The sequence below is a fragment of the Leucopleurus acutus genome (assembly GCF_964270905.1).
Source record: "Leucopleurus acutus genome assembly, chromosome: 5".
Taxonomy (NCBI): Eukaryota; Metazoa; Chordata; class Mammalia; order Artiodactyla; family Delphinidae; genus Leucopleurus; species Leucopleurus acutus.
The window spans coordinates 67,056,396-67,081,804 of NC_139147.1; the positions used below are offsets into that span (position 1 = coordinate 67,056,396).

The 25,409-nt window shown below is 33.5% G+C and overlaps 1 protein-coding gene across 2 annotated transcripts in view; it reads left to right on the forward strand.

The window, feature by feature from the left end:
- Window positions 1–25,409, forward strand: part of STXBP5L (syntaxin binding protein 5L) — a 377,334-nt gene that overhangs the window by 95,606 nt on the left and 256,319 nt on the right. For both annotated transcript variants that reach the window (XM_082839711.1, XM_082839710.1), the window contains exon 5: window positions 3,208–3,308. In XM_082839711.1, the coding sequence (XP_082695837.1) occupies window positions 3,208–3,308 (101 nt within the window). The remainder of the gene's footprint in view (window positions 1–3,207; window positions 3,309–25,409) is intronic.

Sequence of the window (25,409 nt, forward strand, 5' to 3'; positions counted from 1 at the left end):
ATTGGCTGCCTACCCTACTCCTATTTTTATAGACCTATGGTAATGAGGAACTCCCTAAAGACAAAGTTTGTAAAGCTTAGAAAGTTTGCAGATCTTCCAGTAGTTGAAGGCTACTTAAGGCCTTCTTTTTTTTTTGCGGTATGCGGGCCTCTCACTGTTGTGGCCTCTCCCGTTGCGGAGCACAGGCTCCGGACGCACAGGCTCAGCGGCCACGGCTCATGGGCCCAGCTGCTCTGCGGCATGTGGGATTTTCCTGGACCGGGGCACGAACCCGTGTCCCCTGCATCGGCAGGCGGACTCTCAACCACTGCGCCACCAGGGAAGCCCCTTAAGGCCTTCTTGACTCATATTTTTACAATGGATCCTTGAGTCTTTTGAACTCTTTTATATTAAGTGATTCAGTCAATGCAAAAATGTTTTAAGAGTTTATGCCATACCAAATTTGGGCACTTAGGAGATTGAACTCAGTGTATTGAAAGAAAAAAAAAAGAGGTATCACTGGTTGTTTCTTGTGGCATGAATGATGATCTTTTATTCAGTATCTCTATATATTTGCATATATATATTCTAAGAACTTTTACTCATAAACATGGGTGAAATGTTTCATATAACTTTATACCAGAGATACCTGAGGCATGAAAAATTTGTGATACTGGGAAATGTCCACTTTTTACTTCTCTTAGCTCAAAAATCTTTCTCATAAGGCTGTGAGATTCTCCTTGTTGACCAGCCTAGCATATTTCATGTTGTAGGCATACTTGCTGTGGGGTACCAAAACGAGAGAGGGAAATAAGGAAGAGCAGGGGAAACATTAAAAAAATATTTTATCGTAATAACTAATCTTTAGTATCTAGACTGACAACCTTTTTGAAGTCTCAGTGTTACTCTATAGCTCCTAGTTGAGAGATCTCAGTCTTTTGCCTTCTGCATGGATGTTTACTGGCAGGCATAAATTGTTTCCAGGTGATTTTCTGTGTGTCCTGTCCTCTGAGAATTGTCTTCAAGGCCATAAGTTTGCCTCTGTGCTGTTACATAACTAAGAAGAAATAAAGCAAGCCTTCAACATCTTTCCAGTGTTTACATTGTCTGTCCTGAACTGCTCACCTCGATCTGCCTTATACTCAACTTCTGTACCTTTTTCCAAACTTCCCAGCTTCTGACCTCTTGACCTGTGTTTTTATTCAGTTTTTAATCTTTTCACAGATCTTCATTAGTAGTGCTTTTTATGGATTTGCTTTTGTAAATGAGCCCTAGACACCCTGCCAATGTGCTTACTTTCATGTGTCTTATGTTTCTGTTGGTGTTGTTCAGTGGTTCTATTCACCTCCCTTAAATGCTAAGTTATCTCCTAGTTTTATCATAGAGTTATTAATACTGATTTCCTTCCTAGATTTATTCAGCTATTACACTAAGATATTATTGAACATCTGCTGATTTATTTTACTTTCATTGCCGTTGGCATATTATATCTTTTGTATAACACATAACTATTTACTGTAGAGAATGTTTTATTAATTTTATATATCATAGTCTATCTTCACCCTATCCCAAATGAGTTTCCACTTTCCTGAGAAATGAGATCACTATTCTATATCTCAAAAAACAAAATTGTAATTCATCAAGTACTTCCAAGCAGTCCTAATAATTTTCTAATTTGAATATATAGAACACTTGAGAACAGTTTACAAAAAAAGCAGACAAACACAAAAATCCTCAAGGCATGTGTAGGATACATTTTATTGCATGAATGTAACTATCTATGAGTTCATTTTAAAATGTATATATCAATGTATACCTCTTTGAATATGTGTATTTACATATTTATATACAAATATGCAATTTGTATACATTTTAAAACATTTTAATGGTTATACTCTCTGGTTATGATTATTGTTTTAAAAGTTATTTTTCTTTGAGACTAAAATCATAGGTATATAATATTGAGAACCATCATAGGCTACATGAGCATATGTTTGTTGTAGGAATTGTTATGGAAGAGCATTTAGATTCCTATATTCTCTCTAATTCCTAAAGAAGAAGTAAATTCTAGGAATTTCAGTATAGTTCTTCCTAACATCTACATGGTTTATCATTTTTATATCTGTGATTGATTTAATAAACTGTGAAAGGTTACTTGTAACCGAGTACTTTGTAAAGTATGAAAAGAATTTTAGGTATCTCCGGACTACCATAATTGTGCAAGATCACTTTTACAGAACACATTCAATACTCTAGAGTAGCTTCAGGCTCTGACAGGGCAACATTGATGTTTTTTTGCTGGGAAACTCAATGGCAAAAGTTCTGACATAGTTTAAGATGATCTTACTTAACTCAGTAAAATAAATAGTTTAAAATAGTTTAAGATGATCTTACTTAACTCAGTAAAATAAATAGTTTAAAATATGTATATGAAGTCATACATGGCAGCTAATTTTCTGCCCATATGGTGTCTGCCATACTAATAGATAGAACCCATCCTATTGTATTTGAAGTAGGATCCATTTTTATTTGGAGGCTTTGTATAAAAAGGATCTTAGTATTATTTTTGTAGTTATACTGAATTCTAGTTGGAGAAATGTTTTCTTTTATTACAGATGTTTTCTTTTGTCATAGATGAAGCTTTTTGAAGTAAGAAAACAAATTAAATTATATCAAATATACTGTATAGGAAGACTATATACTTCTTAACTATACAGAAAATTTTAAGGAAGACTATATACTTCTTTTAGGAAGACTATATACTTCTTAAGTATACAGAAAATGTTTACAAACAGTGTATTTTTATATGACCAGATTGCAATTTAAAACTGGGTTGGATATTTGCTTTTCTGTAGAGCTACATGGTATATGTATAAATAGTAAAAACAACAAAAAAATTAAACTTAGTTTTTCCCAAAGAAAATATAAGAAATCTTTAATAGTCACAATGATTCTTATAATAATAATCCCTCTATTGATAAATGCATGTTCCTTGAACTAATCATTCTCACCAATCCATATACAGTAGTTTACCTGCTTCTTCTACTGTTAGCATTCTTAGGCTTCCTGACTGAAGTATGTGCATTGTCCTTCCTTGTATTTCTACATTATATAAATACAAATAACATTAAAAGCAGTGAAAAATTCAGTAAATTAGCTTGGTTTTGCTTTGCAAAAAAACCCCCATAAATTAAGTAAATCGCTCACTTTGTCTTCATTTTGTTCCAGGGTGCTTTGGTCAGTGCAGGTTCAGATGATACACTTCATTTGTGGAACCTTAGACAAAAAAGGCCAGCTGTTCTTCATTCTCTTAAATTTAACAGAGAACGGTAAGAATGTAAGAGTTAAACAATTTCTTAACGTGTAAGAAAATTATTTCCCGATCAAGTTTCAGGTTAATTTTTGAAAGAATTTAAAAAGTAATATTAATAGCTAGAAATAATATTTATGCTTACTTTTATAATAGTTTATTTTCATAGAAAATTCATAATTGATATAGATTCAGTCCTTTTCTAATGGGAACTCCTAGCATTCTTGTTCTCCTTGCTATAAACTAGGACTTCACCAATGATGTGTTCTTTTCCTTAGGTCAAGGTGCTGAAAAGCCAGACCTAAAATTTAAAAGTCAAGTAAATACTAAATGTATTTCCACACCTTTTGATCATGGAAGTTACCTCCTACACTTTCACCCTTTTGCTTAAATATTTTTTACCTTAAAAAAATATGAGACAGAGGTTTTAGACATCCAAAAATGTTGGTACTAAGTGTTGCGCAACATTGCACATCCAAGATTGATATTTTCAAAGATGGTGAATTGATCAGAATTCAAATTCTCCCATTTTAGAATGAAATAATAATTAGAAAAAGAAAATTTTATGAATGGATATGGAAAATGTTATTAGATTTTATTTGTAACAAATTGTCCCAAATTTTAATGTTTCTAGTGTTGGTTTCAACCAGAGCTGGAATATAACAGACATCTACTTAGCTGATAATCCACCTTGAGATGAAGTAAAATTTGTATTTTATTATCTGTATTTGTTATTTAACTATTAAATGATCTGATATTTGTTTATTATTTGGGAAACAGTCAGACTTTTTGGTGTGATTGAGAAGGGCTATCACAGGAAAAATTGATATTAAAGAAAGAAAAAGAAACCTCTGAGACGTAAATTTACACAGATTAGCAAGTACTAGTCAAAACTGAGTTAGGTAGATGATAGAGACAGGCAGCCACTGCTGAGAGCACAGGAAAGTACTTATTTTATTTTGTTGAATGGTAATAGTTCATAAGGAATCATCACTGTATGGGCAGAGCTTAATGAAGTAAACCTGTTTTTATAGGTTTGTTGAGAAAAAAGGATGGCAGCTATACAGACATTCTTCCTTTTTCTATTTGGAGCTTTTTCTTTTTCTTCTTATATGCGTACTGTAATATTTGAATCATTAACCTTCAATATTCTGAGTAGTATTCATGAATATTATGTCCACAGTATTTTGGGATTCAGCATCAATGGAAGTTTTTGTTAATCCAGTATTTTTTTGAGAGGAGGAAATTTATATTTTAGCTATTTGCTAAAACTAGATAGGACTTCTTTCTTTATATTATATCTAATTTTGGTTATTTTATCTTAAATTTTAAAATAAGTAATGTAGCAAATATTTCAGGATATGAAAAATTGAAAGATCAGTCAAGAGTTGTTATACTGTTCCTTGTACCTTTACCACTAAAAATATTACCTGCCTCAGATATTGCCATATTGATTTTATCTCTTTCTCTACTTGTAAGATTTTTTGTTTGTCAATGTTTTGAGTAGATCTGGCCCTACCCTTTTGTGTAGATAGGCAGAATGGGTTTTTTTCCCCTCACAATTGGAATGTTGAAGGAAATGCTCTGGCCTCTTTTATAGCCATTTTGGGGAGAAGAAATGATTGATGGTGATGATTTCCAGTTATAATTTTATTAACTCATTTGAGGTATATTTAACTGGTAGGAACGTAAAAGACCAAGCTGACAGATTTTGGACAAGTTTAAATCTTAGGAACTTTGCAGGCACTGCCTATTTTTTTAAATTAATTTTTATTGGAGTATAGTTGCTTTACAATGTTTTGTTAGTTTCTGCTGTTCACGAAAGTGAATCAGTCTTACGTATACATATATTCCCTCTTTTTTAGATTTCTTTCCCATTTAGGTCACCACAGAGCATTGAGTAGAGTTCCCTGTGCTATACAGTAGGTTCTCATTAGTTACCTATTTTATACATAGTAGTGTATATATGTCAATCCCAATCTCCTACTTCATCCCACCCACCCACCTTGGTATCCATAAGTTTGTTCTCTACATCTGTGTCTCTATTTCTGCTTTGCAAATAAGTTCATCTATACCATTTTTCTAGATTCCACATGTAAGTGATATTATACGGTGTTTGTTTTTCTCCTTCTGACTTATCTCACTCTGTATGACAGTCTCTGGGTCTGTCCACATCTCTGCAAATGGCACTATTTCATTCCTTTTATGGCTGAGTAATATTCCACTGTATATATGTAGCACATCTTCTTTATTCATTCTTCTGTTGATGGACATTTAGGTTGCTTTCATGTCCTGGCTATTGTAAATAGTGCTGTAATGAACATTGGGGTGCATGTATCTCTTTGAATTATGGTTTTCTCTGGGTATATGCCCAGGAGTGGGATTGCTGAGTCAAATGTGGTTCTGTTTTTAGTTTTTTGAGGAATCTCTGTACTGTTCTCCATAATGGCTGTGCCAATTTGCATTCCCACCAACAGTATAGGAGAGTTCCCTTTTCTCTACACACTCTCCAGTGTTTATTGTTTGTAGGTTTTTTTGATAATGGCCATTCTGACCAGTGTGAGGTGATACCTCATTGTAGTTTTGATTTGCATTTTTCTAACAATTAGTGATGTTGAGCATCTTTTCATGTGCCTCTTGGCCATCTGTATGTCTATCTAGGTCTTCCGCCCATTTTTTCTTTGGGCTATTTGTTTTTTTGATATTGAGCTGCATGAGCTGTTTGTAGACTTTGGAGATTAATCCCTTGTCAGTTGCTTCGTTTGCAAATATTTTCTCCAATTTTGAGGGTTGTCTTTTCATTTTTTTAATGGTTTCCTTTGCTGTGCAAAAGCTTTTAAGTTTAATTAGGTCCCATTTGTTTATTTTTGTTTTTATTTTCATTACTTTAGGAGGCGGTTCAAAAAAGATCTTGCTGTGATTTATATCAAAGAGTGTTCTGCCTATGTTTTCCTCTAAGAGCTTTATAGTGTCTGGTCTTACATCTAGGTCTTTAATCCATTTGGAGTTTATTTTTGTGTATGGTGTTAGGGAGTGTTCTAATTTTATTCTTTTACATGAAATTAAAAGACAATGTTGTCCGACATTGCTTGTTTTAATGCTTACAAAAATGTGATATTTATCTTTTTGTGAAAGGTAAATTAATTATCTTGAACTTGAGAATAATAATTAATATCACAATTTATTGTGGAGCGGAAAATATCTTTAAATGTATCATGAATGCAAGGCTTAAGTCAATGAAGGAGAATTTAACCAAGTGTCTTTGGGAACTCTAAGCCCTCTTAAATCGGCCATTTAACTGTATACATTTCTATATACTTGTCAACTGGAAGAAAGACACACAATATGAGAGTTGTGAGTGAAATTTTATTGAGGGTCTTACTGAGGACTATAGCTGGGAGATAGCCTCTCAGATAGCTCTGAGGAACTGCTCCAAAACCACAGGGGAGGAGCCAGTATATATATTAATTTTTTGGCTGGGAAATACACGTAGCAAGCATAAAAGATTACTGCTAATCACAAGGAACAGACATCTCAAGTTAATGATTTAAGTGCTTTTCTATGTATGGGAAGATGCAAGAATCTGGGGTCATTCAAATTCTTCCTTAGATATGCATCTTAACTGTCTAGGGACCATATATCTAAAACACAGAATGCTCCATCCTGTTTTTCTCTGTCCTGAATTCCCCTCTGGGGGCACTGTCATTGGGTGACTGCAGTGGGTTGCAACTTAATCCTTGTAGAACTGGAATGTTGGGCAATATTCTTTGTTTATGTATCCTTCTGCTTATACCATATACATATTTAGTTTATATAGTTTGTAAATTTTAGGTTTTTTTAATTAGGGCAACTTCAGTCTTTGGTTTTATAGTCTTTGAAGGTAGCAACAAGGCTTAGATTGTTGAGAAGTAGGTTTAGATATTCCAGCTGCTTCTGGTGGATGATCTTTGGGTTCCTCTCATATCAGAGTTTATAAACCTAAATATGGAAGAAAAACTTTTGATCTCTGTGGTGCATGATCTGAAAAATGAATAAAATCAAGCATTTACATTTCAGGCATATTAACAGTCCTTGCTATCACTGATCATAAATCATGTAATGTTGGGGAAAGCCTAGAATTGTTTTATATGGTTTTCAAGTAAAATTCAACAGATAGGCTATAATATACAGATCATAAAGTATTTGTACTAATTATATCAGAGTTTATTTTTTCTGTCGGTGGTGTTCTGCTAATTAATATTGTCAGAATACTTCTAAGGAATATTAGCTAAACTGCCAGGAAGGAATATGTTATTAAGAACCTTATTTCTGAAATCTCTAGCAAACTTGACCCATCAGAGTTAGCTTTGGGGGACACTATTTATAACCCAAATTTAAAATATTTTATTGCTTTATAAAGATAATCTGAATTACTTTTCTTTTAAAATTTTCTTAAGTATTAACATATTTGCCTGGTTTGACAGTCAAAAGATAAAAGTTGTATGTACAGTGAAGGATCTTTCTTCCCCTCCTGTCCCCTGGACACTCAGTGTCTATCCGCAGAGCCAAGCAGTGTTATTAATTTCTTGTGTCTTTCTAGAGATTCATTCTGTACACATATAAGCAAATATTATATGTAACATAATTTTCTTCTTTATGTATTTATAGACAAATATGAAAGTATCATATATTTCTGTTACATAAGTTGTAGCACATTATACAGTTTTGTACCTTGTTTTTTTCCCTTTACATGTTTTCAAGATCGTTCCTTATTAGTACATAAAAAGTTTCCTTATTCTTTTTTTGGTGTGTGTGCAAATGTTACCAAACTGCCAAGAAACTGTGTAAATATTAAAGTGTATGCCTTGAAATAATTTTACATCCATGTAACAAATGCACAATTCAAGAAACAGAAAATTGCTAAAGCCACAGAAATCCCTCTGTGTTACCTTCTAATCACTACCTAACCCCCTAGTGTAACACTATTCTGATTTCAAACATTATAGATTAGTTTTGCCTGTTGTTTTTGACAGTTATAGGAATGGTATTGTACATATCTACTTGTATTTGGCTTCTTTTTTTAAAAATAAATTTAATTAATTAATTAATTTGGCTGCATTGGGTCTTTGTTGCTCTGTGTGGGCTTTCTCTAGTTGTGGCGAGTGGGGGCTACTCTTCATTGCTGTGCGTGGGCTTCTCACTGAAGTGGCTTCTCTTGTTGCGGAGCATGGGCTCTAGGCACGTGGGCTTCAGTAGTTGTGGCTCCTGGGCTCTAGAGCACAGGCTTAGTAGTTGTGGCACACGGGCTTAGTTGCTCCCCGGCATGTGGGATCTTCCCGGACCAGGGCTCGAACCTGTGTCCCCTGCATTGGCAGGTGGATTCTTAACCACTGTGCCATCAGGGAAGTCCCTATTTGGCTTCTTTTGCTCAACATTATATTTGTAAGTTTCATTCATGTTGCATGTAGCCATAGTTTATTATTTTCATTGTTATGTAGTATTCAATTTAATGGATATTCTTTAATTTTAAAAATTTAATTCTTTAATTTAAAAACTTTTAAAATTTTGTAAATTTTAGAAATAACTTGTCAAATTCCACAAACACATCTGAGATTTTGATTAGAAATATCTTGAATCTGTAGATCAATTTGGGGAGAACTGACATTCCCCATGATGATGGGGAATGGCAATATCGATTGATTGTCATTAACAATGATGACATATTGATTCATTGCCTGAATCACACACAGTCAGGGAATCAAACATGGTATATATCCCACCACTTACTTAGGTATTCTTTGATTTCTCTAAGTGACATTTATAGATTTCTCGGTAGAAGTCTTCTATATTTTTATGTTTAGTCATAAATACTTGATAATTTTAAATGCTATTGAAAATTGTACATAATGATAAAAGGATAATATATTGTAAATTGTACGTAATGATAATTATATTACAATATATTATTTTTAATATTTTTGTTGGAATATGAAAATATAATTTATTTTTATATGTTGACTTTGTGTCCAATGACTTTACTTAAATTCAATTAATAATTCAAATTGTTTATCTATTGTAGATTTTCCTATGTACACAGTCATGCCGTCTTCAAATAATGACAGTTTTATTTCCTTCTTTAGTTTTATATGTATTTATATTTATTTCTTTTTATTATTGCACTGGGGTTAGGACCTTCTATTAGTTTTTTTTTTTTTCACTGTTGGAGTACTGAAGCATTTATTTATTTATTATTATTAATTTTTTTTACATCTTTATTGGAGTATAATTGCTTTACAGTGTTGTTAGTTGCTGTTGTACAACAAAGTGAGTCAGCTATATGTATACATACATCCCCGTATCCCTTCCCTCTTGAGCCTCACTCCCACCCTCCCTATCCCACCCCTCTAGGTCGTCACAAAGCATCGAGCTGATCTCCCTGTGCTATGCAGTGGCTTCCCACTAGCCTTCCATTTTACATTTGGTAGTGTACATACGTCAATGCTACTCTCTCACTTCGTCCCAGCTTCCCCTTTCCCCGCCTGTTGTACTAGTTATTTATTGCTGTGTGACAAAATTACACAAACTTAGTGGCTTAAAACAACATGCATTTCTTATCTCAGAGTTTGTAGGTCGGGAAACCAGGTGTGGCTTAGATGAGTTTCTGTTTCAGGATCTCACAAACTACAGTTAAGGTGACTGCCAGGGCTGTGACCTCATCTGAGGCTTGATTGGGAAAGGATCCATTTTCAAAACTTATTTGGTTGTTGGCAGCATTCTGTTCCCTAGCAAGTTGATGCATCGAGAGCCTTAGTTTTTACTGGCTGTTGACCAGAGACCACTGTCAATTGCTTCCAATATGCCTTTCTCCATAGGACATCTGACAACCTAGCAGCTTCCTTCTTCAGAGTCAATAAGGGAGAGAGTCTTCTCACAAGATGAATGTTACAATCACATGTGATTTAGTAATGAAAGTGGCATCTCATGACCCTTGCCATATTCCGTTGGTTATAAGCAAATCACAGGTCCTGTGCACACTGAAGGGGAAGGGGATTATGCAAGGGCAAGGATATCAGGTGGTGATTGTGGGGACTACCTTGGAATCTGTCCATCATAGACTTCCAGTACAATATTGAATAAAAGGTCCAAGGACAATGCTTTTCTTGTCTACTTACTGATCTTAGGGAAAATATTTTTATTATTTCACCTTTAAGTGTATGTTTGCTGCAAGTTTTTAAATAGATATTCTTTATTAGTTTAAGAAAGTTTCTTGTGCTCCTAATTTGTTATAAGCATATATATTTTAAAATCATGAATGGTATTAAATTTTATCACATAGTTCTTATGCATCTTTTGTGATGATCATATTATTTTTTTCTTTTTTATCTATTAATGTGGTAAATAACATCACTTGATTTTTGCATGTTAAATGACCCTTGTATTCCCAGAATAAATACAACTTTTGTGATGTATTAGCATTAATATATGTGCTGGATTTGCTAATATTTTGCTAATAAGTTGGTTAAGAGTTTTATATTTATGTTAAAAAGAGCTTTGCATGTAAGTTTCCTTTCTTTTGAATTCCCTGTTAGGTTCTTATGTCATAGTTATTTTGACCTTATAAAATGGAGCGGAATGGGGGAATGTTTCCTCTTTTCTATACTCTACAAATACTTGTGAAAGATTGGTATTATTTCTTTCTTAAAATTTGAAAAAACTTCATCAGTAAAGCAGTCTGGGCCTGGGTTTTTCTCTGTGGGAAGATTTTAAATGGCATATTCATTTCTTTAATAGGTTTAGGAATATTCAGATATTCTTTTTTTCCTTGAGTCAGTTTTGGTAAGTTATGTTTTGATAGAAATTTATCCTGTTCATCAAAATTTTTAAATTTATTGGCCTTAATAGTAGTGTCTATAGTAATTTCCTGTTTTTCATTCATTTTTTTCTCTCTTTTAAATTGAGGTATAGGTGATTTAGAATATTGTGTTAGTTTCAGGTGTAAAGCAAAGTGATTCAGTTATATATATATATTTCAGATTATTTTCCATTATAGGTTATTATAAGATATTGAATATTGTTCCCTGAGTTATACAGTAAATCCTTATTGCTTATCTGTTTTGTATATAGTAGTGTATATTCATTAATCCCATACTCCTAATTTATCCCTCCCCTCTTCCCTTTCCCCTTTGGTAACCCATAAATTTGTTTTTTAAGTCTGTTAGTCTGTTTCTGTTTTGTAAATAAGTTCATTTATATCATTTTTTTTAAAATTCCACATATAAGTGATATCATATGATATTTTTCTTTCTCTGTCTGACTTACTTCACGTAGTATGATAATCTCCAGGCCATCCATGTTGCTGCAAATGGCATTATTTCATTCTTTTTAATTCCATTGTATATATATACCACATCTTCTTTTTCCATTCCTGTCGATGGACATTTAGGTTGCTTCCATGTCTTGGCTATTGTAAACAGTGCTGCAGTGAACATTGGGGGTGCATGTATCCTTTCGAACCATGGTTTTCACTTTTCTCCACACCGTTTCCAGCATTTGTTGTTTGTAGACTTTTTGATGATGGCCATTCTGACCAGTGTGAGGTGATATCTCGTGGTTTTGATTTGCATTTCTCTGATAATTAGTGATGTTGAGCATCTTTTCATGTGCCTCTTGGTCATCTGTATGTCTTCTTTGGAGAAATGTCTATTTAGGTCTTCTGCCCATTTTTGCATTGGGTTGTTTGTGTTTTTTTTGGTATTGAACTGCATGAGCTGTTTGTAGATTTTGGAGAGTAATCCCTTGTCAGTTGATTCATTTGCAAATATTTTCTCCCATTCTGTGGGTTGTCTTTTCATTTTGTTTATGATTTCCTTTGCTGTGCCAAAGTTTTTGAGTTTAATTACGTCCCATTTGTTTACTTTTGTTTTATTTCCATTACTCTAGGAGATGGATCGAAAAAGATATTGCTACGATTTATGTCAAAGGCTGTTCTTCTGTTTTCCTCTGAGAGTTTTATAGTATCAGTCTTAAATTAGGTCTTTAATCCATTTTTAGTTTATTTTTGTGTATGGTGTTAAAGAATGTTCTAATTTCATTCTTTTTTATAGCTGAGTAATATCCCATTGTGTGTATATATATATATATATATATATATATATATATATATATATATACACACACCACATGTTCTTTATAGATGGCCAACAGGCACATGAAAAGATGCTCAGCATCGCTAATTATTAGAGAAAAGCAAGTCAAAACCACAATGAGGTATCACCTCACACTGGTCAGAATGCCATCATCAAAAAGTCTACAAATAATAAATGCTGTAGAGGGTATGGAGAAAAGCGAACCCTCCTACACTGTTGGTGGGACTGTAAATTGGTGCAGCCACTATGAAAAATCAGTATGGAGGTTCCTTAAAAAAGTAAAAACAGAGCTACTATATGATCTAGCAATTCCACTTCTGGGCATATACCCAGAAAAGCTGAAAACTCAATTCAAAAAGATACATGCACCCCAATGTTCATAGCAGCGCTATTTACAATAGCCAAGACATGAAAGCAACCTAAGTGTCCATCAACTGATGAATGGATAGAGAAGATCTGTTCTTCATTCTTGATATTGGTGATTTTTGAGTTATCATTTTTTATGATCAATCTGCATATTTATCATTTTTGTGATTTTGATAGATTTATCATTTTGATGGATTTGTTGACTTCCTCAGTTGAACAACATATGTTGCTCTAGTTCATTGATGACTACTTTTTGGAACTTTTGTTGTGTCTGATTAACTATCTTTTAACTAGATTCTTGAGATGGAATCTCATGTAATTAATTTAATATTTCTTCATTATAACAAATGAATTTAAGGCTAAAATTTTTCCTGTAAATTATACTGTTTTAGCTGTATTTGGAGATTGTAGGTATATCTTATCCTTATTAATGTGAAGCTAAAATCTGTTATAATTTCTTCATGATTTCTTGTGTTATTTATAAATGACTTAATTTCCAAGCAGTTGGAGGTTTTCTATTTATCTTTTTATTGTTAGTAAACAATGAAATACTACTGTGGAGAGATTATAGTCTATATGATTTTAGTTCTTTTTTCATTTGTTAAGACTTGTTTTATGATTCTGAATATGGACAATTTTGGTAAATGTGCACAAAAACTGAATTTTTACTCATCTGTTATTGGGTGCATGTTATATATGTAAATTAGACCAGGTTTGTTAATTGTGTTGTTTGGATTTTTAAATTATTACTGACTTCCATTTGTATTTGTTCCATGTAGTACTGAGGAGTGTTAAAATATCCCACTATGATTATAGATCTGACTACCTCTCTTTCTCTCTCTTTTTTTTTATTGGGGTATAGTTGTTTACAATGTTGTTAGTTTCTGCTGCACAGTGAAGTGAAGTAGAGGGATACTTCTCTTTTTAATGCTAACAATTTATATGTTTTGAAGCTAAATTGTTGGATGCATACAGATTTGGAATTGTTATATATATTTATTTATTCCTTTATCAGTATGAAATATCCCCTTTCTCTTTAGTAATGTATCTTGTTTTAAAATATACATTGTTGATATTTATATAGCTATACCAGCTTTCTTTGGTTAGTGTTTGCATGGTGTGTATTTTTCTATTGTTTTACTGTCAATTTCTCTATGTTCTTTTTTGTAAACATATACTTTAAAAAATTAGTCTGACAATCTTGGTCTTGTACTTGGTATATTTACATTTAATATAGTTTACTGATATATCTGGGTTTATATCTACTATCTTAATGTTTTTTGTTTCACTCTAATTTTTATATTTCTTTTTAATTTCCCTTTCTTTCAATTTAAACTTTTGATTATCCTAATTTCTCTATGTGAAGTTAATATGTATTTTTTCCCTTTTGTTTGAGGGTTTAACTTAGAGGTTTCAACATAGTAGCTTCACTTATTTCAGCCTAAAACAGTATTTCTTTTGTCACTTCTTTGATAATGACAGTAACTTAACGTTTATCTCCATTTACCATCCCTCTTGCCTTTTGTATAATTGATACCATGTGTTTTATTTCTAGATTCGCTTTAAACTCCATAATGTATTGCTAATATAGTTTATAATCTCAATATTCAGTTTATATTAATATATTTTTACCATTATATATTTATTCTTTCTTCTGATCCTTATCTCTTTCTGTAATTCTGTTTGGATTCATTTTCTTCTTCCTAAGAATATTCTTTATTCTTTATTTTACTGTAGGTTTATTGGGATGAATTCTCTCAGGCTTTGTTTGTTGTTATTTCACTTTTTAGAAAACTTCTTATTTTGAAATAATTGTATATTTGCAGGAAGTTGCAAAAATAGTACAGAGAGGTTCTGTGTTCCCTTCACCCAGTTTTCTCCAATTATAATATCTTATATAACTATAGTACAATATTAACCAAGAGATCAACATTGTACTACTCACAGTTTCAGATTTCACTCACTTTACATGTACTCATTTGTGTGTGTGTGTGTGTGTGTGTTTGTAGTTGAGTCTGCCATAAATAATGCAATTTTATCATATGTGGACACTCATGTAAACACCACTACAATCAAAATAAGAAACTGTTCTATTATTTCAGAGATCTTTTTTGTGCTGTACCTTTGTAGTTACACTCACTCTCCTCCCTCCCTGTCCCATTACTAACCCATGGAAATTTTCTGCATATAGATCTTGTACATATGTTGTTAGAATTATATCCATGCATCTCATTTTTTGGTGCTATTATAGATGATATTGTGTTTTTAAATTTAAATTTCATTTGTTTATTTCTGGTACGTAGTAAAGCAATTGACAGCAATTGTCCTGTATCCTGAAACCTTACTAAAATTGCTTATTAGTTTTAGGAGGTTGTTTTTGTCAGTTCTTTGGAATTTTCTACATAGACAATCATGTCTTCTATGAACAGACATTTTTATTTCTTTTTTTCCCAATCTATATATCATTTATTTCTTTTTAATTTTCATATTACATTAGCTACGTCATCTAATACAGTGTTGAATAGGAGTGATGAGAGGGGACATCATTCCCTTGTTTCTGATCTTAGGGGACAAGCATGTATTCTCACCATTAAGTGTGATGTTGAAGCATTTTTGTAGCTATTCTTTTTTTTTTTTTTTGCTGTACGCGGGCCTCTCACTGTTGTGGCCTCTCCTGTTGCAGAGCACAGGCTCTGGAAGCACAGACTCAGCAGCCATGGCTCACGAACCTAGCTGCTCCGTGGCATGTGGGGTCTTCCCGGACCGGGGCACGAACCCGTGTCCCCTGCATCGGCAGGCGGACTCTCAACCACTGTGCCACCAGGGAAGCCCCTGTAGCTATTCTTTATCAAGTTGAAGAAGTTCCTCTTTATTCCTAGTTTACTGAGAGTTTTTGTTATTGAGCAAGGGCTCGTGTGCCCATGGCGCAGAAAGCCAAACTCTGACAGTGGTTGTTTGAAGCCAAGTTAGGGCTTATTTGTAGGGCGGCAAGCAAGGAAGTGGGAGACGTGTCTCAGATTTACTCCAACTTGGTCTTTGAATTAGAGTTTTTTTTATAAGGGGGAAGAACATAGAGGCTGGATTAATCATCATCTCGTGACATTTCTTAATCTTTGTTTCAGGAGAAAGGATGTCTCTAGTTTATGATTCTTAGGCCAGGTGGTCCATGGCTCAGGGGTCTGTTAGCTCATCTTGCCCTGGAGAAACAACCTGAGTTTGTACGTTAATGATGATATCTATAGTAGCAATTTTAGTGCATTAATGATGTCATCAACAATAGCAATTTTAGTCATTTGACTGGTTGATTAGTTTTCAGTTAGCACCAAATTGATGTCAGAGGGGACAAGAAAGGGAATAAAGTTTTTGATGGAGAGGTTAATCATAAACTCAGTAAGGGAACTCGGATTTAGCAAGAGTTGGTTTCATTTTTGTTATGAATGAGCGCTGGATTTTTTCAAATGTTTTTCCTGCATCTATTGACAATATCCTTCTTCTTTCGACTGGTGGTATAATTCATTACATTAATTGATTTTCAAATACTGAACTAGCCTTGCATACCTAGAATAAATCACGTTGAGTTGTAGTGTAGAATTATTTTTATACATTTTAAAAATTTGATTTGTTAATATTTTGTTGAAGATTTTTGCAGGTATGCTCATGAGAATCATTGGTCTATTGTTTTCCTTTCTTGTGATGTCTTTGTCTGGTTTTGGTATTAGGCTAATGTTAGCCTCATAGCATGAGTTAGAAAGTGTTGCCTCCGCTTCTATTTTCTGGAAGAGATTATAGATAATTGGTATTTTCTTTTCCTTAAATGTTTAGTGGAGTTCACTAATGAACCCATCTGGGCCTGTTACTTTCTTTTATTTTTTTTAAAGGTTATTAATTCATTCAGTTTCTTTAATAGGTATAGTCCTACCGTGTGACTGAACCACACAGATTCCATTTTGTTAGCTCCCTCTTAGGCCTGAAGTCCTAATTCTTCCTCTTTCTGTGGGACTGAGCTTTAGCCTACTCACAAGGAATATGCCCAAACCAGATAAGTCCCCAATCAACTTCTACCCTTGCCCTTATGAAAACTAGAAGAATGCCTTTTGCTGATACAGATGCTTAATGGTCATGAGGCCCCTGGGGTGGGGGGAAACCCTTGTTCCTGTTGGTACGGACATGCTTCTCACTTGGTAGGCAGATTCTATTCTTACCTTTGGCCCTTTTATATCTCTAGGCACCCCTTTCATCCTCTTGGAGTGCAGCTGCAAATGCCTCTGAATCATTGTCCACCCAGTCCTGCCTTTGTGTAAGATAACTACAGTAAACTTCATAATTACACTTTCTGGAGATGCCTGCTTCATTTTTTGGTCTTAAAGTTCCCTCTCAGTTCAAAGGATATTATTCAATATCTCCACCTCCCAACACCTATTCAGATTATCTACTTTTCTTTGTGTGAGTTTTAGTAGTTTGTGTCTTTCAAGGACTCAGGCCATTTCTTATAGGTTATAAAGCTTGTGGACATAGAATTTTTCATAGTATTCCTTAATGATCCTTTTAATATTCATGGGAGTAGCATGATGATCCTCCTTTGTTTCTGACATTGGTAATTTGTGTTTTCTCTCTTTTGCTCTTGATTAGCCTGGCTAGAGGTTTATCAATTTTATTAATCTTTTTAAAGAACAATATTTTGGTTTTGTTATTTTCTCTATTTTTTATTTTTTTTACTTTTGCTCTAATTTTTTACTCTTTCCTTTATTCTTCTTGCTTTAATATTAAATTGCTCTTCTTTCTCTAGTTTCCCAAAGTGTAATATTAGATTATTGGTTTTAAAACTCTTTTTTTTTAAGTTTTATTTTAAATTGAGGTATAGTTGATTTACAGCATATTATGTTGTGTTAGTTTCAGGTGTACAGCAAAGTGGTTCAGTTTTATATATATATATATATATATACACATACACATATATTCATCCTTTTTCAGATTCTTTTCCCATATAGGTTATTACACAATATTGAGTATAGTTCCTTGTGCTATACAGTAGGTACTTGTTGATTATCTATTTTGTGTATACTAGTATGTATATGTTAATCCCAAATTCTTAATTTATCCCCGCACCACCACCTTTCCCCTTTGGTAACCATGTGTTTGTTTTATTTTCTCAAATATTCACTTTGGTGCTATAAATTTTCCTCTTAGCCCTGCTTTCACTGTGTCCTGTAAATTTTGAGTAGTTCTGCTTTCATTTAGTTAAAATATATAAAAAAATCTTGAGATGTCTTCTTTGAACCATGCTTTATTTAGATATGTATCTCTAAATGTGTGGGAATTTCCCAGCTATCTTTCTGTATTTGATTTCTATTTCAGTTCCATCATATTTTGAAAACACACTTTATGTAATTCCTACTTTTAGAATTTGTTAAGGTGTGTTTTATTCCAGAATGTGTTTGTCTTAGTGAATATTTCATGTGAGCCTAAACAGAATATAATTTTGCTGTTTTTATTTGGAGTAATATATAAATGTCAATTACATCAAGTTGATTGATGCTGCTATTCTGGTCACCTGTATTCTGACTTTCTGCCTTGGTGTTAGAGTCTCCAGCTATATTAATAAATTCTTCTCTTCATACTTGAATTTCTATCAGTTTTTTTCATGTATTTTAATGTCTGTTGTTAATTTATTTTTGCTGTGTTGGGTCTTTGTTTCTGTGCGAGGGCTTTCTCCAGTTATGGCAAGCGGGGGCCACTCTTCATCGTGGTGCGCGGGCCTCTCACTATGGCAGCCTCTCTTGTTGCGGAGCACAGGCTCCAGACGTGCAGGCTCAGTGGTTGTGGCTCACGGGCCTAGTTGCTCCGCGGCATGTGGGATCCTCTCAGACCAGGGCTCCAACCCGTGTCCCCTGCATTAGCAGGCAGATTCTCAACCACTGCGCCACCAGGGAAGCCCTTAATGTCTGTTGTTACGTGCATATACATTAAGATGTTACATCTTCTTGGAGAATTGACCTTTTTATCATTATTTTATGCCCATCCTTATCCCTGATAATATTTATTGTTCTGATGTCTGCTTTGTCTTAAGTTAATATAGCTACTTTAGCTTTCTTTTGATTAGTGTTAGCATCATATGTATATCTTTCTCCTTTCACATATAAGTGAAAACATGCAGTATTTGTCTTTCTCTGTCTGACTTCACTAAATATAGTACTCTCCAGGTCCATCCATGTTGTCACAAATGACAAAATTTCATTCTTTTTATGGCTGAGTAATATTCCATTGTATATATCTCCCACATCTTCTTTATTTACTCATCCGTTGTTGGACACTTAGGTTGCTTCCGTATCTTGGCTGTTGTAAGTAATGTTGTTATGAACCTTGAGGTGCGTATATTTTTTGAATTAGTGTTTTCATTTTCTTTGGATAAATATCACAGAGTGGAACACTGTCAGTATTTTTAAGAGTTTTTGTTTCAATAACACATAGTTATTTTTCTTATCTACTTTGAAAATCTCTATCTTTTAATTTGTCAACAAAGACATTTACATGTAATTGTTGAATAGTTGAATTAATATCTACCATATTTGTAACTGTTTTCTAAACATTGCACTTATTCTTTAAATCTTTTCTTCCCCCTTTTCTACCTTCTCTGGTTTTAATTGGGCATTTTGTATGATTTTGTTTTCTCTCTTCTCCTAGCATATCAGTTATACTTCTTTAGAAAGTTTGTAGTGGTTTTTCAATATGCATTTACAATGAATATAAGTCTACTTTCCAATACCATACACTAAGGACACTAACAGGTTGTAAGTGAAGGGATGGAAAAAGATATGTCAAGAAAATGGGAACCAAAAAAGAGCAAGGGTAGCTATACCTGTATCAGTAAAATATACTTTAAGTCCAACACTAACAAAAAAAAATAGTTCATTATATAATGATAAAGGGGTCAATTTATCAAGAGGATATAACAGTTGTAAACATATCCATATCAAATATTGGAGCAGTTAAGTATATTAAGCAATTGTTAACAGATATGAAAGGAAAAATAGCAATTCAATAATAGTAGGGGACTTCAGTACCTACTTTTTTAGCAATGAGTAAATCATTCAGACAGAAGATCATTGCAGAAATAATGGACCTGAATGACACTTTAGACTAAATGGATCTAACAGACATACACAGAACATTCCACCCAACAGGAGCAGAATATACATTCTTCTCAAGTGCACATGGAACATACATACTTTAGGAGAGATCACATGATACATCACAAAACATGTCTTAGCATTTAAGAAGATTGAAATCATACCAAATATCTCCTGACCACAACAGTATGAAACTAAAAATCAATAACAAGAGGAAAGCTGGAAAATTCACAAATATGTGGAGATTAAACAACATGATCTTGAACAGCCAATGGGTTGAAGAAGAAATCAATAGAGAAATCAAGAAATATCTTGAAACAAATGAAATTGGAAACATAATATATCAAAACTTATGAAAGTCTGCACAAGCAGTTCTAAGAGGGAAGTTTGTAGTGATAAATGCCTACATTACAAAATGAGACAGACCTTAATAATTTCACTTTACACTTCAAGGAACTAGAAATAGAAGAACAAACTAAGCCCAAAGTTAGCAGAAGGAAGGAAATAACAAAGAGAAGAGAAGAAATAAATGAAATAGAGACCAGAAAAACAATAGAAAAGATCAGTGAAACTAAGAGCTGGTTCTTTGAAAAGATATACAAAATAGATAAATATTTAGCTAGATTAATGAAGATAAGAAGAGAGAGGACTCAAATAAAATCAGTATTGAAAGAGAAAACATTATAACTGATACCACAGAAATAAAAAGGATTATGAGAGACTACTACCAACAAGTATGTGCCAACAAACTGGATAATCTAGAAGAAATGGATATATTCCTCCAAACATATGATCTACCAAGACCAAAAAATGAAGAAATAGAAAATCTAAACAGATGAGTAAGGATACTGAATCAGTAATTAAAAACCTCCCAACACAGAAAAGACTGGGACCAGATGGTTTAACTAGTGAATTCTACCAAACATTTTAATAATTAATACCAGTCCTCCTCAAACTCTTCCAGAAAAATTGAAGAGGGGGGAATACTCCTAAACTCATTTTATGAGGCAAGCATTACTCTGATACAAAAGCCTATTAAAGGCACTACAAGAAAAGAAAATTACAGACCAATATCCTGTTGAATATAGATGGAACAGTTCTCAACATAATATTAGCAAACTGAATTCAACAGTACATTAAAAGGATCATTCACCATGATCAAGTGGAATTTATCCCCAGAATGCAAGAATGATTCACCATACACAAATCAATTCTGTGATACACCATAGAATGAAAGATAAAACAGATAGAATGAAAAATAAAAAATAGCTACAGAAATGCGTTCAAGAAAATACAACATCCTTCCATGAGAAAAACACTTGACAAATTGGGTATAGAAGGAATGTTCCTCAGCATAAAAAAGGTCGTATATGACAAGCCAACAGGTAACATCATACTCAATGGTGAAAGTTAAAGTCCTTTCCTATAAGATCAGGAAGAAGACAGGGCTACTCACTCTTGCCATGTCTGTTCAACATAATTCTGGAAGTCCTAGCCAGAGAAGTTAAACAAGAAAAAGAAATAAAAGGCATACATATTAGAAAAGAAGAAGTAAAATTATCTCTGTTTGCAGATGACATGATCTTATGCACAGAAAACCTGAAGACCCCACTAAAAATTTTTTAGAACTCGTAAATGAATTCAATAAAGTTGCAGAATACAAAATCAGCATACAGAAACCTTTGTTTTTCTATACATAAACAGGTATCTGAAAGAGAAATTAAGAAAGCAACCCCATTTATGATAACATCAAAAGCAGTATAATACTTAGCAATAAATTTAACCAAGGTGCTGAAAAACCTGTACATCAAAAACAATAAAACATTGATTAAAAAGACTGAAGAAGACACAAATAAATGGAAAGATATCCCATGTTCTTGGATTGGAATAGTTAATATTGTTTAAATGGCCATACTACCCAAAGCAATCTACAGAGTCAATGTAGTTCCAATCAAAATTCCAATGAATTTTTCTACCAAAATAGAAAAAACTATCAAATTTGTTTGGAACCACAAAAAACCCTGAATAGCCAAAACAATCCTGAGAAAGAAGAACAAAGGTGGAGGCATCACAATACCTGATTTCAAGCATTATTTCAGAGCTATAGAAATCAAAACAGTATGGTACTGGCCTAAAAACAAGCATATAGATGTAACAGAATAAAGAGCTCAGACATAAACCCCAACAACTAATTTTTAATATGGTCACCAAGAACACTCAATGAGGAAAGGACACTCTCTTCAATAAATGGTGTTGGGAAAACTGGTATCCACATGCAGAAGAATGAAATTGGACCCCTGTCTTATGCCACTCACAATAATTAACTTGAAATGGATCAAAGATTTAAATGCAAGACCCAAAACTGTAAAACTACTAGAAGAAAACATAGGGAGAAAGATCCTTGACAATGTAGAATAAACAAGTGGGGCTATATTAAATTAAAGAGCTTCTGCACAGCAAAGGAAATAGTAAATTGAAAAGGCAACCTAGGGAATGGGAGAAAATATCCACAAACCATATATCCGAAAAGGGACTAATATCCAAAATATATAATGTATACAACTCAATAGCAAAAAAAATGAATAATCCAATTTAAAAATGGGGAAAGAACATGAATAGACATTTTTCCAAAGAGGACATGCAAATGGCCAACAGATACACGAAAAGATGTTCAACATTACTAATCATCAGGGAAATGCAAATCAAAACCACAATGAGATATTACCTTACACCTGTTTTCATAAAAGGGACTAAGAGATAAAAAATGTTGTTTGGGATATGGATAAAAAGGAACATTTAAATACTGTTGGTGGGGAAGTAAATTGATGTAGCCATTATGGAAAAGAGTATGGAGGCTTCTCAAAAAATTAAAAATTGAACTACCATATGATCCAGCAATCCCACTTTTGAGTATATATTTAAAGAATTGAAATCACTATCTCAAAGAGATATCTGTACACCCATGTTAATTGCAGCATTATTCACAATACCAAGATATCAAAACAATCTGAGTCCATCAGTGGATAAAGAGGATGTAGTTTATATGTGCAAAGAAATATTTCAGCCATAAGAAAGAAGGAAATCCTGCCATTTGCAAAAACATGGATGGACCTTGAGGGCATTATGCTAAGTGAGACAAGTGAGGCAGAGGAACACAAATACTGTATGATATCCCTTATATGTGGAATCTAACCTGAAATTGTAAAAACACAGTAGAATGGTGTTATGAGGAGCTAGGGTATGGAGGAATTGGGGAGACGTTTTTTACGGGTACAAACTTGAAACTAGTAGATAAATAAGTTCTGGAGATCTAATGCACATCATAATGATTATAGTCAACAATACTGTATTATGAACTTCAAAGGTGCTAAGCGACTAGATCTTAACTATTCTCCATACAAAAAAGAAATGATAATTATGTGAAGTGATAAATGTGTTAGCTAACATAACTGTAGTAATCATATTATACTATATAAATGTATCAAACCAACACCTTGTACACCTCAATCTTACATAATGTTATATGTCAATTATGTCTCAATAAAAATTTTAAAATAACATATATTACTTCAAATATAGCTTATAATGGAATATTCCCAAATTTTTCTTCCTGTCCTTTATGACATTGTTGCCACTTAATTCATCTATTTACAATAATTACACAGTGCATTGTTACTGTTACTACTTTGAATAGACATTTATCTTTTAGATCAATTAAGAAAAAGAAAATATGTTGTTTTACCTTCATTTATTCCTTCTCGCAAGTTCTTCTTTTTTTTTTTTGTGGTACACGGGCCTCTCACTGTTGTGGCCTCTCCTGTTGCGGAGCACAGGCTCCAGACGCGCAGGCTTAGCGGCCATGGCTCACGGGCCTAGCCTCTCTACGGCATGTGGGATCTTCCCAGACTGGGGCATGAACCCATGTCCCCTGCATCGGCAGGCAGACTCTCAACCACTGCGCCACCAGGGAAGCCCAAGTTCTTCTTGTTTTTAATGTAGATTCCATCTCCCTGAAAAATTTTCAACATTTTCTTTTGCCATGCAGCTCTACTAGCAAAAAAATTCTTAATTTAAAAATTTTTTCTGAGAGTGTTTTTTTAAATTATAGTTGCTTTAAAATATTATATTAGTTTCAGGTCTACAGTATAGTGATTCAGTATTTTTTTATAGATTATATTCCATTAAAAGTCCTTGCAAGATGATGGCTATAATTCCCTGTTCTATACAATATATCCTTGTTGCTTATCTATTTTACACATAGTAATTTGTATCTCTTAATCCCATACTCCTAACTTGTCCCTCCCATGTTCCCTATCCCATCTGGTAATCACTAGTTTGTTTTCTATATCTGTGGGTCTGTTTCTGTTTTGCTGTGTACATTCCCTTGTATTATTTTTTTGATTCCACATACAAGTGATATCATACAGTATTTGTCTTTCTCTATCTGACTTACTTCACTTAGTATGATTGTCTCTAGGTCCATCCACATTGCTGCAAATGGCAGAATTACATTCTTTTCATAGCTGAGTAATATTCCATTGTGTGTGTGTGTGTGTTTGTGTTTGTATCACATCTTCTTTATCCATTCATCTGTTGATGCATACTTGGGTTGCTTACATTATCTTGGCTATTGTAAATAGTGCTGCTATGAAGATTGGGGTGTGTATGTATTTCCAAATTAGAGGTTTGGTTTTTTTTGGTTTTTTTTTTGGATATATACCCAGGAGTGGAATTGCTGGGTCATATAGTAGTTCTATTCTTAATTTTTTGAGGAATCTCTATACTGTTTTCCATAGTGGCTGCACCACTGTACTCACTCTGACAGTGTTTTTATTTCTTCACTCTTGGAGCATAATTTCTTTGGATATACAAATCTAGGTTGGTGAGGGTATTTTCCTCTCAGCACTTTGATTATTTCACTCCACTCTTATTCTTTCATGCATGGTTTATGATGAGAAGTCCATCATAAACCTTATCCTTTTTTTCTCTAAAGGTATTGTAGGTAAGGGGGCTTCCCCTCTACCCCTGGATTTATTCAAGATTTTCTCTTTGCTGTTGGTTTTCTGCAGTTTGAGTATGATAAAGCTAGGTGTCAATTTTGTATACTTCCCCCTCCTAGGTGTCTCTGAGCTTCCTGGATCTGTGGTTTGGTGTATGTCATTAATTTTGGGAAGTTTTTAGCCATTATTGCTTCAAATACTCCTATTCAGTTCTCTCTTCTGGCATTCCACTTATAAGTATGTTACACCTTTTGAAACTATCCCACAGTCCTTGGATATTCTCCCCTGCCTCTTTTTTTTCTCGTTGTATATAAGTTTGGCAAGTTTCTAGTAACCTATGTTCATGTTCGTCGATTGTTTACTTGGCTATATTGACTCTTGATGAACACATCAAATGCATTCTTCATTTTGTATACAATGGTTTTAATATCTAACATTTCCATTTGAATCATTGTTAATGTTTTCATCTCTTTGCTTACATTACCCATCTTGCATGTTGTTT